Raw genomic sequence first — 21,541 nt, forward strand, 5'->3', positions numbered from 1 at the left:
TCTTTCAGGCCTCCAAAGGAAAAGCATCAAGAATCGAATCTTGGCTTTCTCCTTATATGCCTGAAGAAATAAACCAGCTTTTAGATTTCATTTATAAATACAACTTGGACCTTGGTTTTTGTATGCTGTCAAGCCCATGTTCAGAAGTATAAATGTAAAGGACTATAGGGAAGTCTAAAATCAGATCTTCTGGATTTTAATCATGTACACATTTGGTTGCTTAGCTGTGCAGACCTCTCTTTATCCATACATATGCTTTTGAAAGTCTGGGAGCATCTGGAATTTCTGTGTCTGCCTCTAGGTTAGTTACAGAAAAGTCTTTTGTGACAAAGCAGCATTGAAGTATTTAGTAACAATGAAAACAACCAGGTCAAATAAAAGTAGAGGGAATTTCTCCTCTTTCTGAACATCATGGTGGTTTATCTTGACCTCTTTTCACGTGGCATGAGCCAACTTCTAATATGTTGTAGTTGTTTGTGTTTATGCCTTATTTCCTTTAATAGATTAAGATCTTTGAAATCAGAATCTGTATCTTTTAAATTTTTTTGTATTACTGTAGTAGCTGTTCCAATAAATATTTAAGGAATAAATTGTTGGTAGTGTTTATAAAAGTCTAGTCTATTTGCAGAAAAAAGCAAAATCTTTGGGAGAAATAGTAGGTAACAGAAGAGGTAAAGACAGAGAAAAGAGAAGAATGTAGCTGAGGTTATATATAAGCAGACTAGTAGTAGCCATTGTGTTGCTTAGGGATGCTGATAAGTGCAGAAGCTCTGCAGGTACTTTGAAAGCCTCCATTGACAACAGCCACTTGCACTTCAAAACTCTTACTCATTGTTCTCCAAACTCAATCCTATGCGTCCCATCAACAAGTATCTGGGCTTTACTTCATTTTGTATGTACACATGCACACATGCATTTAAATTATTTAAATGTACTACTGCACTAATAGTTACATATGTTATGAAATACATATGCAAGAAATAGAAAATTGATAAAATGATGAGCGCTGTTATTTTCCCTACAGTCTACTTTGGCAACTGCTCTACTAGATCTTGAGAGCAAAGGTGTGGAACTTCTTTATTCTGCTTTTGTGCGGGGTCCAGGAAGAATAATTTTGTAGTAGCCGCTTGGACCTCAGCCATCCCTGAAGAGCACACAGACATGCCATTTAGGATAGTTCACAAGTCATTGGGATGAGGGGGACTAGGCACTGTGATACAAATTAAGTTATTCAGTGATTTATCCTGCAACAGTCACACTTACCAGACCTCTTAAACCCTTAGGACAGTTTCTAATTGTGAACATTATTCATTCTTTTGAGTTTTCCAGAGTAGATAACAGCAACTGAAATGGACTCTGTGAAAGAAGATCAGGGAAGCAGCATGTTTTAGGAAGAGTTACGTAAAAAGTTAAAGTATTTTAAATATAGTGGGTTAACTCTTCAGTTATTCAGAAAACACATTCAGACAAGTTTATTTCCCAAAGATAACAAAAATCTTTTAATTCTTGCAAGTTAGGTCACTGCAGATGTATCCAGAGTATCCTATTCCGTTTAATAGCAAGTTAGAAAAAGTTAATGTAAGAACCCAAGCAGCGAACTTCATGGCTTTTATGAATCATTGTTTGTATTTTCCTTTTATTCTGATGAAAGGTGGTTTTGCTTTTTTAAAGGCTCAGGGTTTTTTTTTTTTTTTTTAAAGCTATTGAGCCATTTTTATTCTGAATATGGATAAGTTGTATATTTGCAGAGTAATGAACTAAATTTAGTTTAGGTGATTTCAAATGCTATTAAATGTGTTTGTTTTAGATTTTTAAAATTTTATAATTTTTTCCCTACCTTTTAAACATTTGATTGGTTGTTTAAAAATCTATAAGAAAATAAATTCCTTCTCTGTTTAGTTTACAGATGATCCAACTCTTGCAATTTGCAACGACAGCGGAGGTTCTGTTTTTGAATTGACATTTAAGTAAGAGACTAATGGATGTTTGTAGACAAAAGATTAGTTCTGGTTTAGTGACTTGAAGTTGAACACGAAGAGGTCTGGAAAATCCATGTGATTGAAAATAGGTTGTGGCTCTGTATTATAATTACCTGTGGAGACTTATAGAATATAAGAACTCCAGGCCTGATCCCCGACCCCCTCGATTCTGTCTCAGTAGATCTGAGTTAGGATTCTGGACTCTTACTCCCCAAAGTATTCATAAGCTCTTTCAAGCTTGGGGACTATTATTTTGCAGTATCTCACTCTTTTCGGTTTAGGCCCCAGGCCCAGTTGATTATAATCATAATGGCCAGGTGTAGAAAGGTTTTTATTGCCTTGGAATTGTCCTGTTTACTCTTTAAATAAGAGCAAAGACTGTTTAGATGCATGGAAGAACATTTATAAAGCTGAGTTTTTAAAAAAGCAGAACATAAAATTTAATGTGTTTTATGTTTCCATTAAGTTCTTCAAAGTAAGGACTATGTTTCTTGTATTTCTCATACCTTCTAACAATGCTGAGTTCAGAGTAATTGCTTCAGAAATATTCTTGATTTATCCCACTGTTTATTGAGCATCTCCTATGTGTAGACATGGTTCTAGACATCCAAGTTATAGCTGTGAACCAAACAAGGTTGCTACTCTATTAGAATTTATATTCTAGTTAGAGTGGGGATAGGGAAACAGACAATAAACCAACACATCAATGAAGTAACTGGAGAGAGTTATGAGTGCTGAGAAGAAATAAGGTTAGTGTGCTGGAATGCAGTAGAGAATAATTCAGGAAGGTCTCTCTCTGGAGGTGACATTTGAGCAAAGGCCTGAATGACAGTCTGGTCAGCAAATGCAGAGATCTGGAAGAAGTGTTCCAGCCAGAGGGACATTCAAACAGGCTTTGAGATGGCCTGCTGAAGCACTGGAGAGAAGGCAGGTGTGGCTGGAGCGTGTTTGTCAGGAACAGCAGTAGTGGGAGAGGAGTGAAGACAGGAGCCAGGACCTTTTAAACATGGTAAAGAGTGGTTTCTGTTTTTATGTACAGCAGTAAGCCATTGGAGTGCTTTTAGCAGAAGAGTGATGAATCTGACCTGCACATTAAAAATAACTTGCTGATGTCATGTAGAGTTTGGATTGTTGGGGGCGGGAGTAGGAGCTAGGAGGCTTTTGTAGTAGTTCATACCAGGGATGTGATGCCTTGGATCAGTGCTAAATTGCTTCTGCATTTTTTTGGTTACATTTTCAGGAGAGTGATGGGAGTGAGAACGTGTGAATCTAGATGCCTGTTCAGTGGTTCCAAGGGTGAAGTTTGCTGTATTGAGCCTCTACATTCTAAGCCCGAGTTGAAAGATCATCCCATCACACAGTTTTCCTTATTGGCCATGGCATCCTTAACAAAGGTAGGAGGTGTATTTAGAAGATGAAGTTCCTAACTTTTAGAGGGTTTGAATACCAAAGATTTGAAAATTATTGGGTGGGTATTAAAAATGAATTTTTTTTCCCCCTAAAGATACTGGTCATTGGATTGAAGCCATCCTTAAAAGTGTGGATGACTTTTCCTTATGGACGGGTGAGTAAGCCTCTCCATCTTATTGACAAAAAGACCATGTCAGGAGGTTGGGGAAAATGACTTGGAAATCTCTGAGGTTTCAGAAAACTAGGTGGAATGGAAATCAGTGGTGCAAAGGTCAGCGTCTGTTTATCTTGATGTAGCCAAAGCAGCATAACGTCTTGGGGATCATGAGATCTTTATTTTTTTTTACCTTTATTTTGTTAAGTTTTTTTCTCACGAACAGCTGCTGCTTTTTTTAAAAAAATATTTTCTTTTATTAAAGTATAGTTGATTTGTAATATTGTGCCAATATCTGCTGTATAGCAAAGTGACCCAGTGATATATATATATATATATATATATATATACACACACACACACACACACACACACACACACACACACACATTCCCTTTCTTGTATTATCTTCCAGCATGGTCTGTCCCAGGAGACTGGATATAGTTCCCTGTGCTGTACAGCAGGACCTCATTGCTTATCCCTTCTAAATGTAATCGTTTGTATCGACTAACCCCAAACTCCCAGTCCATGCCCCTCCCTCCCTCCTCATTGGCAACCGCCAAGTCTGTTCTCTATGTCTGTGAGTCTGTTTCTCTTCTTTAGATAGGTTCATTTGTGACATATTTTAGATTGCACATATAAATGATACCATATGTTATTTGTCTTTCTCTTTCTTCACTTAGTGTGAGAATCTCTGGTTGCATCCATGCTGCTGCAAATGGCAGTTATTTTGTTCTTTTTATGGCTGGGTAGTATTCCTTTGCATATATATACACTACATCTTCCTAATCCATTCATCTGTCGATGGACATTTAGGTTGTTTCCATGTCTTGGCTACTGTGAATCATGCTGCTGTGAACATATGGGTGCATGTGTCTTTTTGAATTGTAATTTTGTCTGGACGTATGCCAGTGGGATTGCTGGATCATATGGTAGTTCTATATTTAGTTTTCTGAGGAACCTCCTTACTGTTTTCCATAGTGGCTGTACCAATTTACATTCCCGCCAGCAGTGTAAGAGGGTTCCCTTTTCTCCATACCCTCTCCAGCATTTGTTATTTGTGAACTTATTAATATGGCCATTCTGACCAGTGCAAGGTGGTGTACCTCATTGTAGTTTTGATTTGCATTTCTCTAATAATTTACAGCTGCTGCTTTCACACTGACTACTAATGGAGACCACTCCACCGAAATAGCTGGCATGCATTGTTACTACATACTCTTTCCTTAGCTGCTTCTGCCTCTGATATTTTACTTTGGGGGATGATACTTCTCAGAATGAATTATGCACACCTCAGTTTCCCTTTTCTTTCCTGCTTGGCTGTTTTCAGAGGGTCGTTATCTTCCAGTGTGTGTATGAGGACAGGCATTGATGAGATAGGATGGAGAATAAAGGTACAGAACCAGGACTAGTTCAAAACGCAGCCCCTGTACTGAGAGAGCTCACTGTTCTGTTTTCTTGTTAGTACCCTGTGAATGGTTGGGCTCAGGGGAAGTGGGTCTGCCTTTTCAGATGGCAAAGCTGGTCTAGATTGCCATTAACAATCTCCTTGGCTAATTGAGATTTATTATGGTGTTATGCATTTGCATCTTTTTGTATGTTTTTTCCCACCATTTTTTAATGAACATTTTCAGAGACTTTGAAAGAAATCTACATTGAACATCTATATACCTATCATTGTACAATTCTACCATTAGCCGTGGCATGTAGAGGTTCCCAGGCTAAGGGTCAAACCAGAGCTACAGCTGCTGGCCAGGGATTGAACCCTCATCCTCATGGATCTTAGTTGGATTCGTTTCTGTTGCAGCACAATGGGAACTCCTTATCATTCACATTTTACTGTATTATATACCTGCTCATCTCTATTCACCCATCAAATTGCATTTTTTAAAATGTATTTCCAAGAAAGTTGCAGAAATCAGTACTCTTTTCTCTAAATATTCAACATGCGTATGATTAACTACAGTTCAATATTTGTTGAAGTTTTTCCTTTGGTGTAAAAATTTACATATGCTGAAGTGCACACATCTTGAGTGCACATCTGCTGAACTTTAATGTATGTATGTGTGTATATATATATATATATATATATTTTTTTTTTTTTTTTTTTTTTTTTTTTTTTTTTTTTTGCTTTTTAGGGCCACACCTGCGGCATGTGGAAGTTCCCAGGCTAGCAGTTGAATTGGAGCTGTAGCTGCTGGCATACACCACAGGTCCTGCAACGCAAGATCCAAGGCATGTCTGTGACCTACACCACAGCCACGGCAACGCTGGATCCTTAACCCACTGAGCAAGGCCAGGGATTGAACCTGCATCCTCATGGATACTAGTTGGCTTTGTTACTGCTGAGCCACAGTGGGAATTCCAGACAAATATATATACTTTCGTAACCCAAACCTCTGTCAAGATGTAGAACATTTCCATCCACACAGAAAGGTTCCTCATGACACTTCCCAGTTAGTCCCTGCTCTGTTGGAATCTTAATGAGAAATTAGAAGTCTTATCAAGGAACACAATCAGATGCTGGCTTTTATGTTTTGTTTTGTTTTGGGGTTTTATTTATTTATTTTTTTGGCCTCGTGGCATAGGGAAGTTTCCAGGCCAGGAATTGAACCCTGGATCCTTAACCAAAGTGGGAACTCCTAGATGCTGTTTTTAACCAGAGTTTTCTCTTTTTTTTTTTCTGACTGTTAACTGTGATGACTTTTTTTCCTGCTTCTTACTTAGATGGATCCTTCCAGTGTTCCATTGCTGGCCTGGCACTTTGTGGCAGTGCATAATTATGTGAATCCCATGCTTGCCTTCTGCAGAGGAGATGTTGTTCATTTTCTATTGGTAAGTCCTAATAGGATGCTAGATCTGTGGTAAGGTCCTTTATCTTAAGATTATTTTTCTGATGATTCACCAGTAATTTAATATCGTGTCAAAGAATATACCTTACTAATTCTTTGGTGGGTGACCTATTTAATTTTTATCTGAGGCTTTAGTGGTTAACCTGGAAAACAGCTTATCACCCTCAGCTCCATGCCTCTTCATGGTGTATTTCTCAGTTCCATCTCCCTTGATGAATGAATAATTGATGGTTTATATATATGTATAAATATATGAATAGACATATGTCTGTATTAATGGCTTACCTATCTATATATAGTATATTTATTAGACAGCAAGTATCATTGTAAACCTGCTGTATTCTCTATGCTGTGATGGACATGAGGCGATTGAAGGAAATAAAAACTTAATTTCTTCTTTCACATAGCTTAAAATGTGATTTGAAAGGCATACTTCACTACTACTAGTGAGAAGAGTTGAAGGATTCAACTATGTGATGGTAATTTAAAAACTGACATAAGTTTGGGGTATGAAGAGATTTGTATGGACTAGAGAGGCCGTGGAAGACTTTACGAATGATATGGGGCAAATACTACAGGAGGGGTGGATGTGCATATCAGGGGAAATAAAATGAAGTGACAGAGGTAAGAATGTGCTTGTGTACTCTCTCCTTGGCTTTCCTAGCTCACTGAAGCCAAGGCATCACTGTCCATCTAGTTTCTCCAGCCAGTCATCTAGGAGTTGCCTTTCAGTTACATCTTTCCCTTCCTTTCTGCTCCATCTCATATCTATTGACTCTGAATTTACTCCCTTTTTGTCCTCCCCAGTGCTGCCTCCCTAGCCTAAACCACTGACATTTCAGCCTAGGCTCTGGAGTAGCTTCCTGACTAGTCTTTGGCTTCAGTGCTTTTACATATGCTCACACATCTTGCCAGGAAGGCTCTGTGTGGCCCCACGTTATCCTGGCTCATGATTAGCATTGCCTTCCCCCACCTCCTGACCTCAGTCAGTGTTTTCTGCTACAGACCCTGGTAGGCCCTTCTCCTCTGATAACTTTCAGCACTTTAAAAATTACTCAGCATTCAGCACTTTAAAAATTACTCATCTAATATTTTTCTTCCTCACTAGACTGAAAGCTCTGTAAGTCTAAAACCAACTCTACTTCTCTATTCCAGCCACTAGGATACTGCTTGTGTATAGAAGGTCCCTAGTAAATGTTTATAGAATTTATGACAGAGAGAAACTTATTGTTGAAAATAAAGAATACATGGCATGGATATGGATTAGGGGTTGGCAAACTATGACCTATGGGCAAAATCTGGCTGGCTGTTTTTGTAAATAAAGTTTTATTGGAACACAGACATGCACATTGGCTTATGTATTATTTATGGCTGCTTTCACACTACAGTGGCAGAGTAGAGTAGTTGTGACAGAGAATATATGCTCCACAGAACCTAAAATACTTACTGTATGGCCTTGTACAGAAAATGTTTTCTGACCTCTGATCTAGATTATATAATAATTGGCCTAGATTGGTAACGGGAAGCCATTATGGGTTCTTAGTTAATTAAAGTGATGTTTTATGAAGATTAGTGTAGAAACAGCAAAAAGAAGAGATTACAAGAGGTAGGAGGGAAATGGAAGGTTTTACCCTTATAGTAAAGCAAGTGTGAGGCCTTTAGACAAGGGTGGTTGGTTGCAGTGAGAGTTGGGGGTGGGTGGCATTTTGAAGGAAAGACAGAGCTTCTCATCCTATTGGATCTGGGGACTGAAGGACAGAGAGAGAGCAATGCATTTCTGGCTTTGCATTGTAGTAGCATGAAATATTCAAAGGGTTAGGGTTAGGGAAGAAATGAATGTGTTGAGCTGGAAGTGAAGATGGAACGCTCAAGTGTTGTATTAAGGAATGTCCTCTGGGTCGATGACAGTCCAGGTCAGGGATGCAAATGAAAATTCCAGGATGGAGAAGCTAGTTGAAGCTGTGAAAATCAAAAATGAGAGCATATGTAACCTTGAGGGACACTCACACAAGGGAGAGGAAAAAGAATAGGCAGTAGGAAAGAAGTTCCTCTAAAGGCATATAGAGGTGGGAGGGGAATAGGACAGTATGGCATCTCATAGAAGACAAAGAAGGATAGGCTTCAGGGCTTTGTCAATTCCAGGGTAATACCCATACCAAAGAAAGATCAAGGAAGAAGACTGAAGATAAGGCCACTTGATATGCAAGAAGTAGTTCTTTAGAAACTTTTCATAGGACTAATTATCAGTGGAATTGAGGTGGAAGTTAGATTATAGGGCCTTGTTAAAGAAATGGGTGTTTAGAAGAACAAATTCACATAACCATAGTACATTATTTGGCTGCAAGAGGAAAAAGAACGGTTAACTAGCTGTAAGAAGTCAATCACGGGAGTTTTTTATTTTTGTTTTTTGAAGATGAAAAAGTCAAACCTGTTTGATAGCAAGAGGGAAAAGTCCCTTTCAAAGGAGTGATTGAATATGCTAGCAAGGGAGAGATAATAATTAAACAATGATGGAGACAGTAGGATTTAGAGTATGGACAGGTGAAGTAATTTTCTTTAGCAAGGACTTTGGCCAATCTTGAAGTAGTTAATGTTGGCATTGATCTTTTTGTTTATGAAACACTTTCAACATATGCAAGACATGAAACAATTTGGTGCTGTCCTACGTTCATTTCACAAATGCAGAAACTGAAAGAATAAATTTTTGCCCTTTGTGACTCAGCTGTAATAGTGGAACTTACTCTTAAACATAGGTCCCAGGTTCCTTTTACTAGAGTATCCTTTCTTAAGGGGAAGTGACTTAGGAAATGAAGTTGGACGTACACATTAGATGGTGTGAGTTGTTTGTCAAGATATCTGGTGAAGTCAGTACTACAAGTGGTAGGACTGGAAGACAAAGAGAAATTGAGACCTAAAGGGAAAGGAGGCCATCTAGAACACTGCTATGGGGAGTATACAGGAAAACCCAGGTTGATAAAATGTCATGAATTTAGGGCAGGTCATTGTGCTGTGTCTCTGTCTTCTTCAGTGTTCTGTCACCTGGCAGCAGAAGTGGAGAGAGCAAATTATAAGGATGCTTGAAGATTATAGTGTGTGTGTGTATGCATATATAAATAGAATATTGACATTTAGGTTTCTTTTGGGAAATTTTGGGCTGTTAGAGCTATAATAGTAATACTTCAGAAAAGTCTAGCTTTTTGTCACTGGAACAGGTTTTTTTTTTCTTTTTCTTTTCCTTTTAATGAACTTTTGTTCGACTTTTTCACACCATGTCACCAATCCTATTTTATGATTTAACTGGCTAAATACAGTCACTGATGTAATGAAGTTAGGTCGTTCTGAATTACGACAGTGTGAATATTACATTACTGCATTTGCCAATACAGGTCTGCCCTGGGGATGTTGTGGGTTCAATTTCAGACCACTGCAATAAAGCAAATATTGCAATAAAGTGAGTTGCATAAGTTGTTTGGTTTCCTGGTGCATATAAAAGTTATGTTTATATGATACTGCAGTCTTTTAAGAGTGCAATAGCATTATTTCTTAAAAAAACAAAACAAAACAATGTACATACCTTAATTAAAAAATACTTCATTGCTAAAAAATGCCAAGACATTTGCAATATAGTAACATCAAATATCACTTATCATATAGATCACTATGACAAATAAATAATAATGAAAAAGTTTGAGCTGTTGCAAGAATTAACAAAATGTGACCCAAAGACACAAACTGAGCAAATGTTCTTGGAAAAATGGTGTTGATGGACTTGTTTGACACAGGGTTGCCACACTTTTGATTTGTAAAAAATGCAGTGTCTGGAACGCACAATAAAATGAAGTGCATTAAAATGAGGTTATAGATAAACTAACAACTAGATGACTTACCAGATTTGTATTTTGGAATAAATCATGGTGTGAATGCTTTTTTTCATTTGTGTAATAGTTTCTTTAATTATCAATATTTTTGTTTTAAGCATGCTGTGGATGGAAATTATTTTCTAGATGGATTGACTAGATGAGAGACTAAAAATGTTTCTCAAACAATAGACAGAAATTTAGGTTGTTTTTATTTCATTATTAGGTTAAGAGAGATGAATCTGGAGCAATACATGTTACTAAGCAAAAGCATCTTCACCTATACTATGACCTCATCAACTTTACTGTGAGTATTATTGAAATAAAATACCCACATTTATTTTAGGTAATTGTTTGGAGTCCATGGGGTATTAGGGCTGCCAGGATTTCTGCCATAAACTCTGACCTTTAAGATTATATAAAATATGGACAGAGTGAAGTCCTGCTTGTGTTGAGTAAAGTCTGAGTTTGGTGTGATGCCACATTATTTTCGTTGTCTCTCAGCTTCATGTCCTGCTGAACACTGGCAGGATCAGTAAAATTTTCTTTCATGTCCAGATTAGCTCAAAGAGGAGATCAGAATCATTTCTTCAGGATCATTGCCAGGTTTTCTTTTTAAACACATTTTTGTACTTCAGAGTCTGTCCTAATTGGTCCAGGAGCTGTTCTTTTCCTGTGGCTAAAAACTTTGCAGAGTTCTCTCTCTCTCATGCATCTCAGTCCTGAGCCAACTTTTGATTTAAAAAACAGATTATTTTCCTTTTGTATCAGTTTTTATAATAGATGATTTAATAATTTAGTTGCATATTGCCTTTTATTCTCAGACTTTTGATTTAGAAATAATACTTTTTTCCATACACATTTCATGAAATAATTTTGTTCAACCTATCCTCTATTCTCATGCATATAAGACATCAGTGTTTTTGTCATCACCCAAAGCCCTTGTTGAACCATCTTAACACAGTTTTCTAGAATTCATCGTAGTCACTTCCATTTAAAAGGTTTGGGATACAGCACTTAAAAAATCTGCATATGATTCTGCTGTTGGAAAAATTTTCTCAGCCACTAGTAACCATTCTCCTGATATTTGCCCTGTGGCTTACCCATGATGTAACTGATGTAATGGCTAACTGGGTCACTTTGTAAATTACCTTTAAAGACTTGTTTTTGCAACATGTCAACACTTAAAATTGTGAGGGTCTCATCCTCAGAATAATTGCTAAACCTGCTATCCTTTTTGTCATTCTTTCTCTTTTAACCAGATGACCTTTGAAAGCATCTAAAAAGTAGCACTAAGTTTGTAAAAGGCTAAATAATGTGTCTTTCCTAAGTGATACATTATTTCTCAAAGTAAAGTAATCAAGGCAGCACCCAATAAAAGCTCTTTGTATATAATTGGAGTGTTAAACTGTTTTCTGTGAGAAAATTTTATTTTGGAAAACCCAACCAAACCAGACCCTTCCCTCATAGCAGCCACCACACAATGATAACGTATAGATTCAGCAAAGTTAAAAGAAAATTGATCAGTTTTCAACTTGATTGTCTTTGGTTTGTTATTATGCAAATAATTTGTGATAACATGGGGACAGATCATATAAATAAACCAAAGTGAATACCAGAGAGAGAGGGGAAGCACTTTGTTCTGGCTAATTTAGAATTCTTACTGAGCAGATTTTAAGACGTTATTTATTTCTTGGGGAGAGATTGTGATTTTTTTTTCAAAAATTTTTTAAAAAAATAAGAAACCTTATATCTAACACAAGTAATTTATCAAAATGGCATCCTTCAGAAGATTTTAACATTATTATTAAGTTACTGCTTTAAAAATTATAATAGTACTTATTAAAGAATGTTCAGAATATATAGGAAAATAGAGCAAAGAACTCTGCCATAATTTGTAGGTATGTTTTGAAGGAAATAGGTATTTTAAATAACTTCTATTTTAAAATACGTGTCACTTTAACAATCATTCTTTGACCATCTAGGTTTATGAGATTTCATTTGCCCTTTTGTTTGATCAATGTCAGAAACATTAGACATTTAAAATTAGTCACCTTGCTTAAGTCATTGTGTCGATGTATCTTTTGAAACATTTGATAAAAAACAATACCTCCCATAATAACTATTAGAGCCTTTCATTAACCTTCTTCTACACCATCAAAGCTCAGTACCATGCTGTGTACCTGCTGTTCTCCAGGCGGTCACTGAGTAGTTCTTGCTGTGATTATGTTGTCATCAAGTTGTTAGTTAAGTAGATAAAGTCTTCAATGTCATTAACCAAGTGGCCAAGCTTTCTGTCCTGGATGATGGTGTGGGATGGGCCTCACTTCTGTGTTATGTGCTTGAATTACAGTGGATAAATTCACGCACAATTGTGCTCTTGGACAGTGTAGAGAAATTGCATGTGATTGACAGGCAAACTCAAGAGGAATTGGAAACAGTGGAGATCTCAGAAGTTCAGTTGGTCTATAATAGCAGCCATTTTAAATCACTGGCCACTGGAGGAAATGTGAGCCAGGCGCTGGTAAGCATAAGCCATTATTTTAGTATTGCCCTGATACCCTCAGTATTTTGCTGTTTTGTTCTGAAGTGTTATCTTTATGATTTGAGGTGTTGCTTTAAAACCTACCAAGTTGTAGTAGATGTGAGTGTGTTTGTAAGTATTCAGAATGTGAGCTAAGACAATGATTCCTGTTATCTTCTTTCTAGGAATGTGACTAATTTAATACCAAAGAATTTTAACTTTTATACTAAAATAATGAAATGAAACTGAATGTTCATGAGAAAGAAATTTAAAAGCAAGATATTTTAGAAAGTTTAATAAGATGGCATGAAGCCTGACAGATTTAAGGAATAAACGACTAGAGAGATGGTAGCCTAAACGGCTTTGGAAATATTTGGGTGATTGGTAAAAGCTTGAGTAGTAATGGAGGCTGTGGCCATTAAAACGCAATGATAGCTTTGAGAGAAAGAAAGAAGATTCTTGGAGTTCCTGTCGTGGCGCAGTGGTTAACGAATCCGACTAGGAACCATGAGGTTGCGGGTTCGATCCCTGCCCTTGCTCAGTGGGTTAACGATCCAGCGTTGCCGTGAGCTGTGGTGTAGGTTGCAGACTCAGCTCGGACCCTGCGTTGCTGTGGCTCTGGCGCAGGCTGGCAGCTACAGCTCCGATTCGACCCCTAGCCTGGGAACCTCCATGTGCCGCGGGAGCGGCCCAAGAAATGGCAAAAAGACAAAAAAAAAAAAAAAAAAAAAAAGAAAGAAGATTCTTTAGGAATAGGAAATACAGGAAATGTAGGAGTCTGCAGAGAAGGAAGGTACTCAAGTTATGGTCTCAGCATTAATTTTACTGCAATAAAATTTTAAGCAACAACAATAATGGCCTTTAGCAATATATACAGATTATTTACAGTTCAATTCTGTTGAATTATGATCTCATGTCTCCTTAACTGGTGATCTTTAAGTGGGAAATTTAGGCTCTTGTGAGGCTTCTCTGGGTAATTTCTTGAAAAAATAGTAATAATGGTCATATTTAATGAGTGTCTATAGCATAATACCTAGCCATAGCTCAAATATCCCTGAGATGTTAGAAATTCAGAGAGTAGAATTATTATCCCACAAAGGACAGCAATCCCTGACCAAATGGGAAACAAATGACCTGAGACCCATGATGGTACCAGCTTCTAGCCTTGAGAGAGTTTCCAGGCTGTGGCTCAGGGTGGAGGAGCTCACCCAGAGCCTGAAGGACTCCATGAGATGAGTAAGAATTGACACCGCAGGAAGACAAGGGTGGGTGGAGTTTCTGGAGCAGTGTACTGGAGAGGAGAGTGCTGTACAAAGGGTCCTCCTGGGGTGTTCAGCAGACTTCTGAGCAGAAGATGTGTGTGAGGAAACCACCCCAGGCCAGGGCAAGAAATATTTGGGCGATTTAGAAGGAACTGTATCCAGTGCTCACACCGGCTTGTTTACACCAGCCAGATGGGAAACTTCATGATTCACTGGGTACTGGGAAGAGTACTCAGGGACATCTTGCTGCAGCAGTGGGGAACAAGTGGAACTAGAGTAAATACTGCCCTAGTCCCCACTAACAGATCTTAAGAACAAGACCAGAAAGGATCAAATTGTTTCCAAGTAACTTTGCCTTCTAAAACAAAGCACAAGAGTCTTAATAGGAGTACAGAAATTTCCAGGATCCAACAAGGTAAAATTCACAATGTCTGACATTCCTAGATTCCTAGGCATGCTGAGAAGAGAAACACAACTTATAATGAGGTGAAAAATCAGTCAAAACTGACTTAGATCTGAAACAGATGTTAGAATTAGCAGACCATGGACATAACAATTATTGTAATTGTAGTCCATATGGCCAGAAATTTAAGTAGAGACTTGGAGATACTAAAAAAGATGCAAATTTAACTTCTAGAGATAAAAGCTATAGTGCTTGAGATGAAAAATGCAGAGGTTCCCATCATGGCTCAGAGGTTAACAAATCTGACTAGGAACCATGAGATTGAAGGTTTGATCCCTGGCCACGCTCAGTGGGTTAAGAATCCGGCATTGCTGTGAGCTGCGGTGTAGGTCACAGAAAGGCTCGGATCTGATGTTGCTGTGACTGTGGCATAGGCCGGTGGCTACAGCTCGGATTGGACCCCTAGCCTGGGAACCTCCATATGCTACAGGTGAGGCCCTAGAAAAGACAAAAAAAAAAAAAAAAAAGAAAAAAGAAAAATACATTGGATGAGATTAACAGAGAGTAGACATTGCAAAAAAAAAAAAAAATTCGTGAACTTGAAGATAGAGCAATAGAATCTATCCAAAATGAAACAAAAAAAAAAAATTTTTTTTTTTTTTTAAATATTGTTAGTGACCTCTGAGCCCCAAGTAGGCTACTGTATGTGTAGTTGAAATCTCTGGAGAGGAGAGAAAAAAATTAGAAGAAATAATGGTCAAAACCTTTCCAAAACTATAAACACACAATTTCAAGAAGGTCAGTGAACCCAAACACAAGTAAAGAAACCATGCATAGGAGTTCCATTTGTGGCTCAGCAGGTTAAAGACCTGACTTTGACTCTGTGAGAATACAGGTTCGATCCCTGGCCTCACTCAGTGGGTTAAGAATGCAGCATTGCTGCAAGATGCAGCATAGGTCATAGATGTGGCACGGATCTGGTGTTGCTATGGCTGTGAAGCAGAAACCTTTAAAAAATACTAGCGTAGAAACCAGCAGCGTATAAAAAGAGTAATCATGATCAAATGATGTTTACCAAGTCTTGCAGGGCTGATTTAGCATTCAGAAGTCAATGTAATTCACCATATTAGTTGATTGTAAAAGAAAGGTCATAGTAGCATCTCAGAAGAGGTAGGAAAATTATTTGACAAAATTCAGTATCATTCCTGATAAAACTCTTAGCAAACTAGGAATAGAAGGGAACTTCTTTTGAGTTTCCATCATGGTTCAACGGAAACGAATCCGACTAGGATCCATGAGGACGCAGGTTCAATCCCTAGCCTTGCTTAATGGGTTAAGGATCCTGCCATGAGCTGTGGTGTAGGTGGCAGATGTGGCTTGGATCCTGTGTTGTGGTGGCTGTGGTGTAGGCTGACAGCTATAATTCTGATTCCACCCCTAGCCTGGGAACCTCCATATGATGCAGTTGTGGCCCTAAAAAGCAAAAAAAAAAAAAGGGGGGGGTACTTTTCAACCTGCTAATAAAGCGCATCTACAAAAATCCTACAGCTAACATCATACTTAAAGTGGTACAGTGAAAAAACAAACCAAAACAAAAAACCCTGATTCTGATCTTCTAGAGGAAATATCAGAAGCAGAGGTACATGTTAAAAGATTCCATGGGCCATGCTGTTAGTAAAACCCAAATAGTAAGGAATCTCCATGGAGTAAGTGTTCCATTGCCTTCAACAAATAAACTTCAAAGAAAATAAAGGACTATGAGAGACAGAGGCAAAAGATTGTAGATTAAGAGAGACTTAAGAGTCAGCCCCCGTGTTTGGCCCTTATTTGAGTTTTGATGTAAACAAATGAAATAGGAAAAGAAAAAGGAAAACAACAAAAACCTCAATAACATTTGATGTTTATGAGACAGTTTGACTTCCAGACACTGATTAGATATTTGATATTGAGGAATGATTATTAATTTTTGAAAGTATGTCAAAGAAATTGTGTGGTTATGTTAAAAAGACTCTTGGAGTTCCCGTCGTGGCGCAGTGGTTAACGAATCCGACTAGGAACCATGAGGTTGCAGGTTCGGTCCCTGCTCTTGCTCAGTGGGTTAAGGATCCGGCGTTGCTGTGAGCTGTGGTGTAGGTCACAGATGCGGCTTGGATCCTGTGTTGCTGTGGCTCTGGCATAGGCTGGTGGCTACAGTTCCGATTCGACCCCTAACCTGGGAATCTCCATATGCCATGGAAGCGGCCCTAGAAAAGGCAAAAAGACAAAAAAAAAAAAAAAAAAAAAAAAAAAAAGGACTCTTATTTACTGTGCATATACTGAATTTTTGTAAATGAAATGTCTAAAGTCTGAGATTCACTTCAAAATTATACTGTGTTATAGGGGAGTCAGATGAAATGAGATTGGCGATGTTTAATGAAGCTGATTAATGGATACATTGGGCTAATTATTCTACCTTTGTATCTATTTTTAAATTTTCATAGTAAGAAGTTAAAATGTTACTAGTTATAAGTTATTGACCACTTAGCTATTTGAGGAGAATTATAAATGTTAATATATTTAAGCCTCCCTGAAACTCAGTGATTTTCAAAGATAGAAAAACATAATGTTGGAAGTTCAAAACTTGTTAAAAAGGTCACACCCAGCAGGTGACAGAGCCAAAATTTGCAACCTAGATTTATCAGATATTAGGTTTTGTTTCTATTTTGCTGGGCTCTGCTGACTCTCATATATTGTGCTTCTTTGTCTTCTTGTTTCCTTTTGTTTTTGTTGGTATTTGTTTCAAAGAATGTGGAGGTACTATTTTCAGTTAGCCCTATTCTTTGCCATGAGCAGTGACTATCTGTTGTCCAGTAGTGTAGGTTGCAGTACTTTTCCTTTAGATTTAGAAGTTGGCATGTTCCTCCCTTTCCCTCATTACTCTGAAAAATAAAAAAAAAGCATATATAAGCAGATAATTACTTTGTGTATTTTGTCTTTTCTGCCACTTCCACTTACAGACTGGCACTTGACTGACATTTTTTTCCCAACTCACTTATAGAATGAAACCATGTTGTCTCTGTAATTCATATTCTTTAAAACTTGAGACTTCTAATGCATGTAATTTTTACTCTAATTTTTTTTTTTTTTTTTTTTTTATAGGCTTTGGTTGGCGAGAAGGCTTGCTATCAATCCATAAGTAGCTATGGTGGTCAGATCTTTTATTTGGGGACAAAAGTAAGTTCTTCCATTGACTTGGCATTTGTTTGTGTGAGGATAGTTTGGGCTAAAGGAGGTTGGTGGTAAAGAGGACAGTTCATGACAAAGTGAATATTGATCAGCAGTAATCTAAAACTTTTAGGGATTAGATGGTTGGGATATTTAATTTTTTTTTTTTTTTAAGATTGCCCCTTCATTGAGTTCCCATCATGGCACAGTGGAAACGAATCCAACCTCGAGCCATGAGGTTGTGGGTTCAAGCCCTGGACTCCCTCAGTGGGTTAAGGATCTGGCATTGCCGTGAGCTGTGGTGTAGGTTGCAGACGTGGCTCAGATCTGGCATTGCTCTGGCTGTGGCATAGGCCAGCAGCTTTAGCTCCAATTCTACGCCTAGCCTGGGAACCTCCATATGCTGCGGGAGCGGCCCTAAAAAGCAAAAAAAAAAAAAAAAAAAAAAGAAAAGAAAAGAGATTACCCCTTCATTTTATTATAGGTTTTAATAAGGTGTTGAATATAGTTCCCTGTGCTGTACAACTAATGAATTTATCTTCTCTATTTTTAGACATATTGTCTTTTTACTTCTGTTTAGGTTCTGGGTAATAGGATGCTTATTTTCTTTAGTCAGAGGTATACTTTCATAATCATCCTTCACATTTATGTTTTTATGACCAAGAAGTTATAATGTGTATTTGTCATGTAATTAAGATGTCCTTTAGCTTAGATCAGCTAAGGACACATTAAAATGCACTGAGACATTTGACTTAGAATAGAAACTTTAGAAACTTTTTTTGTGTATCAGTTTGTTCCTTTGGCTTTTTTTTTTTTTTTTTTTTTTTTGAAACTTAACATGGAGAAATAAGTTGAGAGACTGACTTTCCTTCTTCCTTATCTGTGGAATTAGCTTCTTCTTGGTTTGTAGACTTACTGACCTTTAAATGTTTGATTTACTCTTTAATGTGGGTCCTTGAAGACGCTTCAGTAAATGCTTCTAACTGTAGTGTGAAATGTTTTTACTTAAAGTGTTGTAAAATGAGCTGTAGCTCTAGACAAATGTGTTTCTCAGACAAGTCTGTTAAAAGTGATCATTTGAATTTCCTTCTCTTTGTTTTCCAGTCTGTTTATGTGATGATGCTGAGGAGCTGGAGAGAGGTGAGTCCAGTGTAATTTTATATATTAGCACTATTGAATTGAGAGCATCTTAACGTTTTTTGTTTTGACCTTATAGAAAAAGATTATTTGGACTTGTGCTCTTTTAATTTCAGCAGTGTATATAGCAAAACCATTGTAAATTTTATATGCTTGATTTGATAAAACTATGAATCAAGATAAGGTTTGGGTGCCTATATCAGAAAATTCAAAATAGCAACAGTGTAAACGATTTCTCTCTTATGTGAAAGCAATCTGGAGATGGGCAGTCTGTGGCTAGTATGGCAGCTCCATGGCCTTTGGCACACTACCCTATTCCACCATCCTTGTGTGTGGATTCTAGTTTAAGGTCATCTTTTGTTCATATGACTTGCTGGAACTCAGGCTGTTAAGTCCACATTCCAGGAAGGAGAAACGAGAAGAGAAGGCTGGCTTTTTAAGGTAACATCCCAGAAATGTCCAGATAGCACTTCCACTTATCATGGCCCAGAACTTCATCACATGGCCCCAGGTGACTACGAGGAGTTTTAGAAATGTCCTAAAGCTGGTTTATTGCTAGCTCAAATAAACTTGGGATTTGTTCCTAAGGAGGAGGGAATGAGTGGATGTTGTGATAAACAACTAGGCATTTCTGCTCCAGTGACAATCCTCCTGTTTTCCTCTTTTCATATTTAGGCATTATGGCTGCTTATATTAGCCTCTACAGTCACTATACTATCCAGTGCTTTAGGAAGTTGTTTTCTTGGAAATAAGATAATTCATTCACATGGTCATTGGAGTAATTTTAGCTACAAGGCAGCAAATTCTGGAAAGATATTAAGTAGAATAGGAATTTTGACTGATGAGTGTTCAATCGAAGGGGTCTGGCTTCTCTCCTCTATTCATTTTAGAGAGTGGATCACCTCCTGAAACAAGACTGTCTCACAGAAGCCTTGGCTCTTGCATGGTCTTTCCATGAAGGAAAAGCAAAAGCAGTAGTGGGTAAGTTAATAGAACACTGATACAATAGATGTTGTTTTTCTAGAGCAGAGACAATGAATAATACTAATCACTCATAGAACACTTAGTGTTCAGATGTTTTATAAGCAAAATGTCAAACCTTACAGACTTACAAAAAAATAAAAAATAAAACCTTACAGACTTCCAGTGAAAAAGGTTAATGACAAGAAAAGGAGATAGAATATTAAATGTCTCTTTTAAAGTTGATTTCATAAGGAAAATTTACTGTTAAACAAAAGGGAAGTATACTGACTTGCTGTCTGGTCCAATAGATGGGATGTGTTATGGAATATTGTTATATCTGATGTTAGCATAGGTTGTAAGTAGAAGACCAGAGCAGTTTCACTTCTGAAGATGTGGATTAACTTTGAATTTACGCTGGATTTTGCTTCTCTTCAGGATTATCAGGGGATGCTACTAAGCGAAAGGCTATTGTTGCAGATCGGGTGAGTATTTTAATTGTGTCTTTACTGGGTGGGGTACAGTACAGATTTGCCTTTGGGATTTGCTAATAATTTTTGAGCATGATTAGAGAAATGTCTACAGTCAAGGAGAGAGTGTATAAAAAAACAAGTCAGATTATAATTCCTTGGTGTTATCTTGAGTACTTTTAAAATTCCTCATCATCTTTTTTTTCCCCCTTGCTCACTCTCTTGAAAATGATACGTAGTAAAATAGCCAAAAGACAGCAGGGAGGAAAACCCAGGCATCTGGATTATTTCTCAACTTCGTCATAGCCTATAGAGAGTTGACATTTGTTAGTCTTTATAAACTGATTAGTAATTATGAGAAATACTACATGTGCAAGTGTTTGTGTTGCCTGAGGTAGCAGAGAGGGCTGCTGTTTATTATTATTATTATTAACTAGCATTAATATGGCTAATGTTAATATTTAATTCCTCCACATTTTTATTGTGCAAGTGCTTTGGTGAAAATTATACTACAAATTAGAAAACATGCACAGAATTGGTCATTCCTTAGACTTATGATTTTTCTTTGTATCTAATAAAAAGAATTGGCTATCTGTGTTCTTTAGAGAAAGACCAATGCAGAGGATAACTGAAGAGCTCAACTTCAACTTTTTATTTCCTGAGCAACATATATACTAATGAGATCTGGAACCTGGAAGTATTTGTTAGGAAAGATTAGTGAATTGGTACTAGCTCTGAGGCTTAGAGAAATTAGCCTAGGGTTAAAAAAATTGAGAAATGAGCCACTAAAAGCTTTAATTATATTTTTAATAGGAAATCGAAACCTGATTGTGTATTACTTAAGAAGATTACATGTATTAAGTATTAGAAAACTTTGGAGATATATTTTAATTTCTATATAAGGCTCTTTTCCTTACAGATGGTAGAAATCCTATTCCATTATGCAGATCGAGCCTTAAAAAAGTGCCCAGACCAGGGAAAAATCCAAGTGATGGAGCAGCATTTTCAGGTACACCTTTGCAAGTTGTTCTAATAGACATTGCTATGAATAGGTCTAGTACTGCTCTTTGATATTACTTGGGAATGAGAGTTTCATGTTTTGGTTAAACATTTTTCAGTATTCACAGCTTTATTTCAGGATTTGTGGAGCGTTCTAAATCATTAATTTTTTTTTTTTTTTTTTTGCTTTTTAGGGCTACATCTGCAGCATATGGAAGTTCTCAGCCTAGGGGTCAAATTGGAGCTACAGCTGCCGGCCTGCACCGCAGCTACAGCAATGCGGGATTTGAGCTGTGTCTGTGACCTATGCCACAGCTCACAGCAATGCCT

At 37.4% G+C, this 21,541-nt stretch overlaps 1 protein-coding gene across 4 annotated transcripts in view; it reads left to right on the forward strand.

The window, feature by feature from the left end:
* The window catches only part of VPS8 (VPS8 subunit of CORVET complex), a 256,850-nt gene that overhangs the window by 35,521 nt on the left and 199,788 nt on the right, over positions 1-21,541 (forward strand). For all 4 annotated transcript variants that reach the window (XR_014824480.1, XM_084990588.1, XM_084990589.1 and 1 more), the window contains 11 exons: positions 1,900-1,967; positions 3,220-3,373; positions 3,484-3,543; positions 6,271-6,378; positions 10,479-10,559; positions 12,606-12,776; positions 17,580-17,654; positions 18,750-18,785; positions 19,673-19,763; positions 20,181-20,227; positions 21,132-21,221. Coding sequence is in view for 3 of the 4 variants with exons in the window: in XM_084990588.1 (XP_084846714.1) it covers positions 1,900-1,967; positions 3,220-3,373; positions 3,484-3,543; positions 6,271-6,378; positions 10,479-10,559; positions 12,606-12,776; positions 17,580-17,654; positions 18,750-18,785; positions 19,673-19,763; positions 20,181-20,227; positions 21,132-21,221 (981 nt within the window). In the remaining variant the exon portion in view is untranslated. The remainder of the gene's footprint in view (positions 1-1,899; positions 1,968-3,219; positions 3,374-3,483; positions 3,544-6,270; positions 6,379-10,478; positions 10,560-12,605; positions 12,777-17,579; positions 17,655-18,749; positions 18,786-19,672; positions 19,764-20,180; positions 20,228-21,131; positions 21,222-21,541) is intronic.

This window comes from Sus scrofa, chromosome 13, assembly GCF_054392235.1.
Source record: "Sus scrofa isolate SSC_HxYL_T2T_F1_AM1 chromosome 13, Sscrofa_HxYL_maternal_Yorkshire_Landrace_v2.0, whole genome shotgun sequence".
Lineage (NCBI taxonomy): Eukaryota > Metazoa > Chordata > Mammalia > Artiodactyla > Suidae > Sus > Sus scrofa.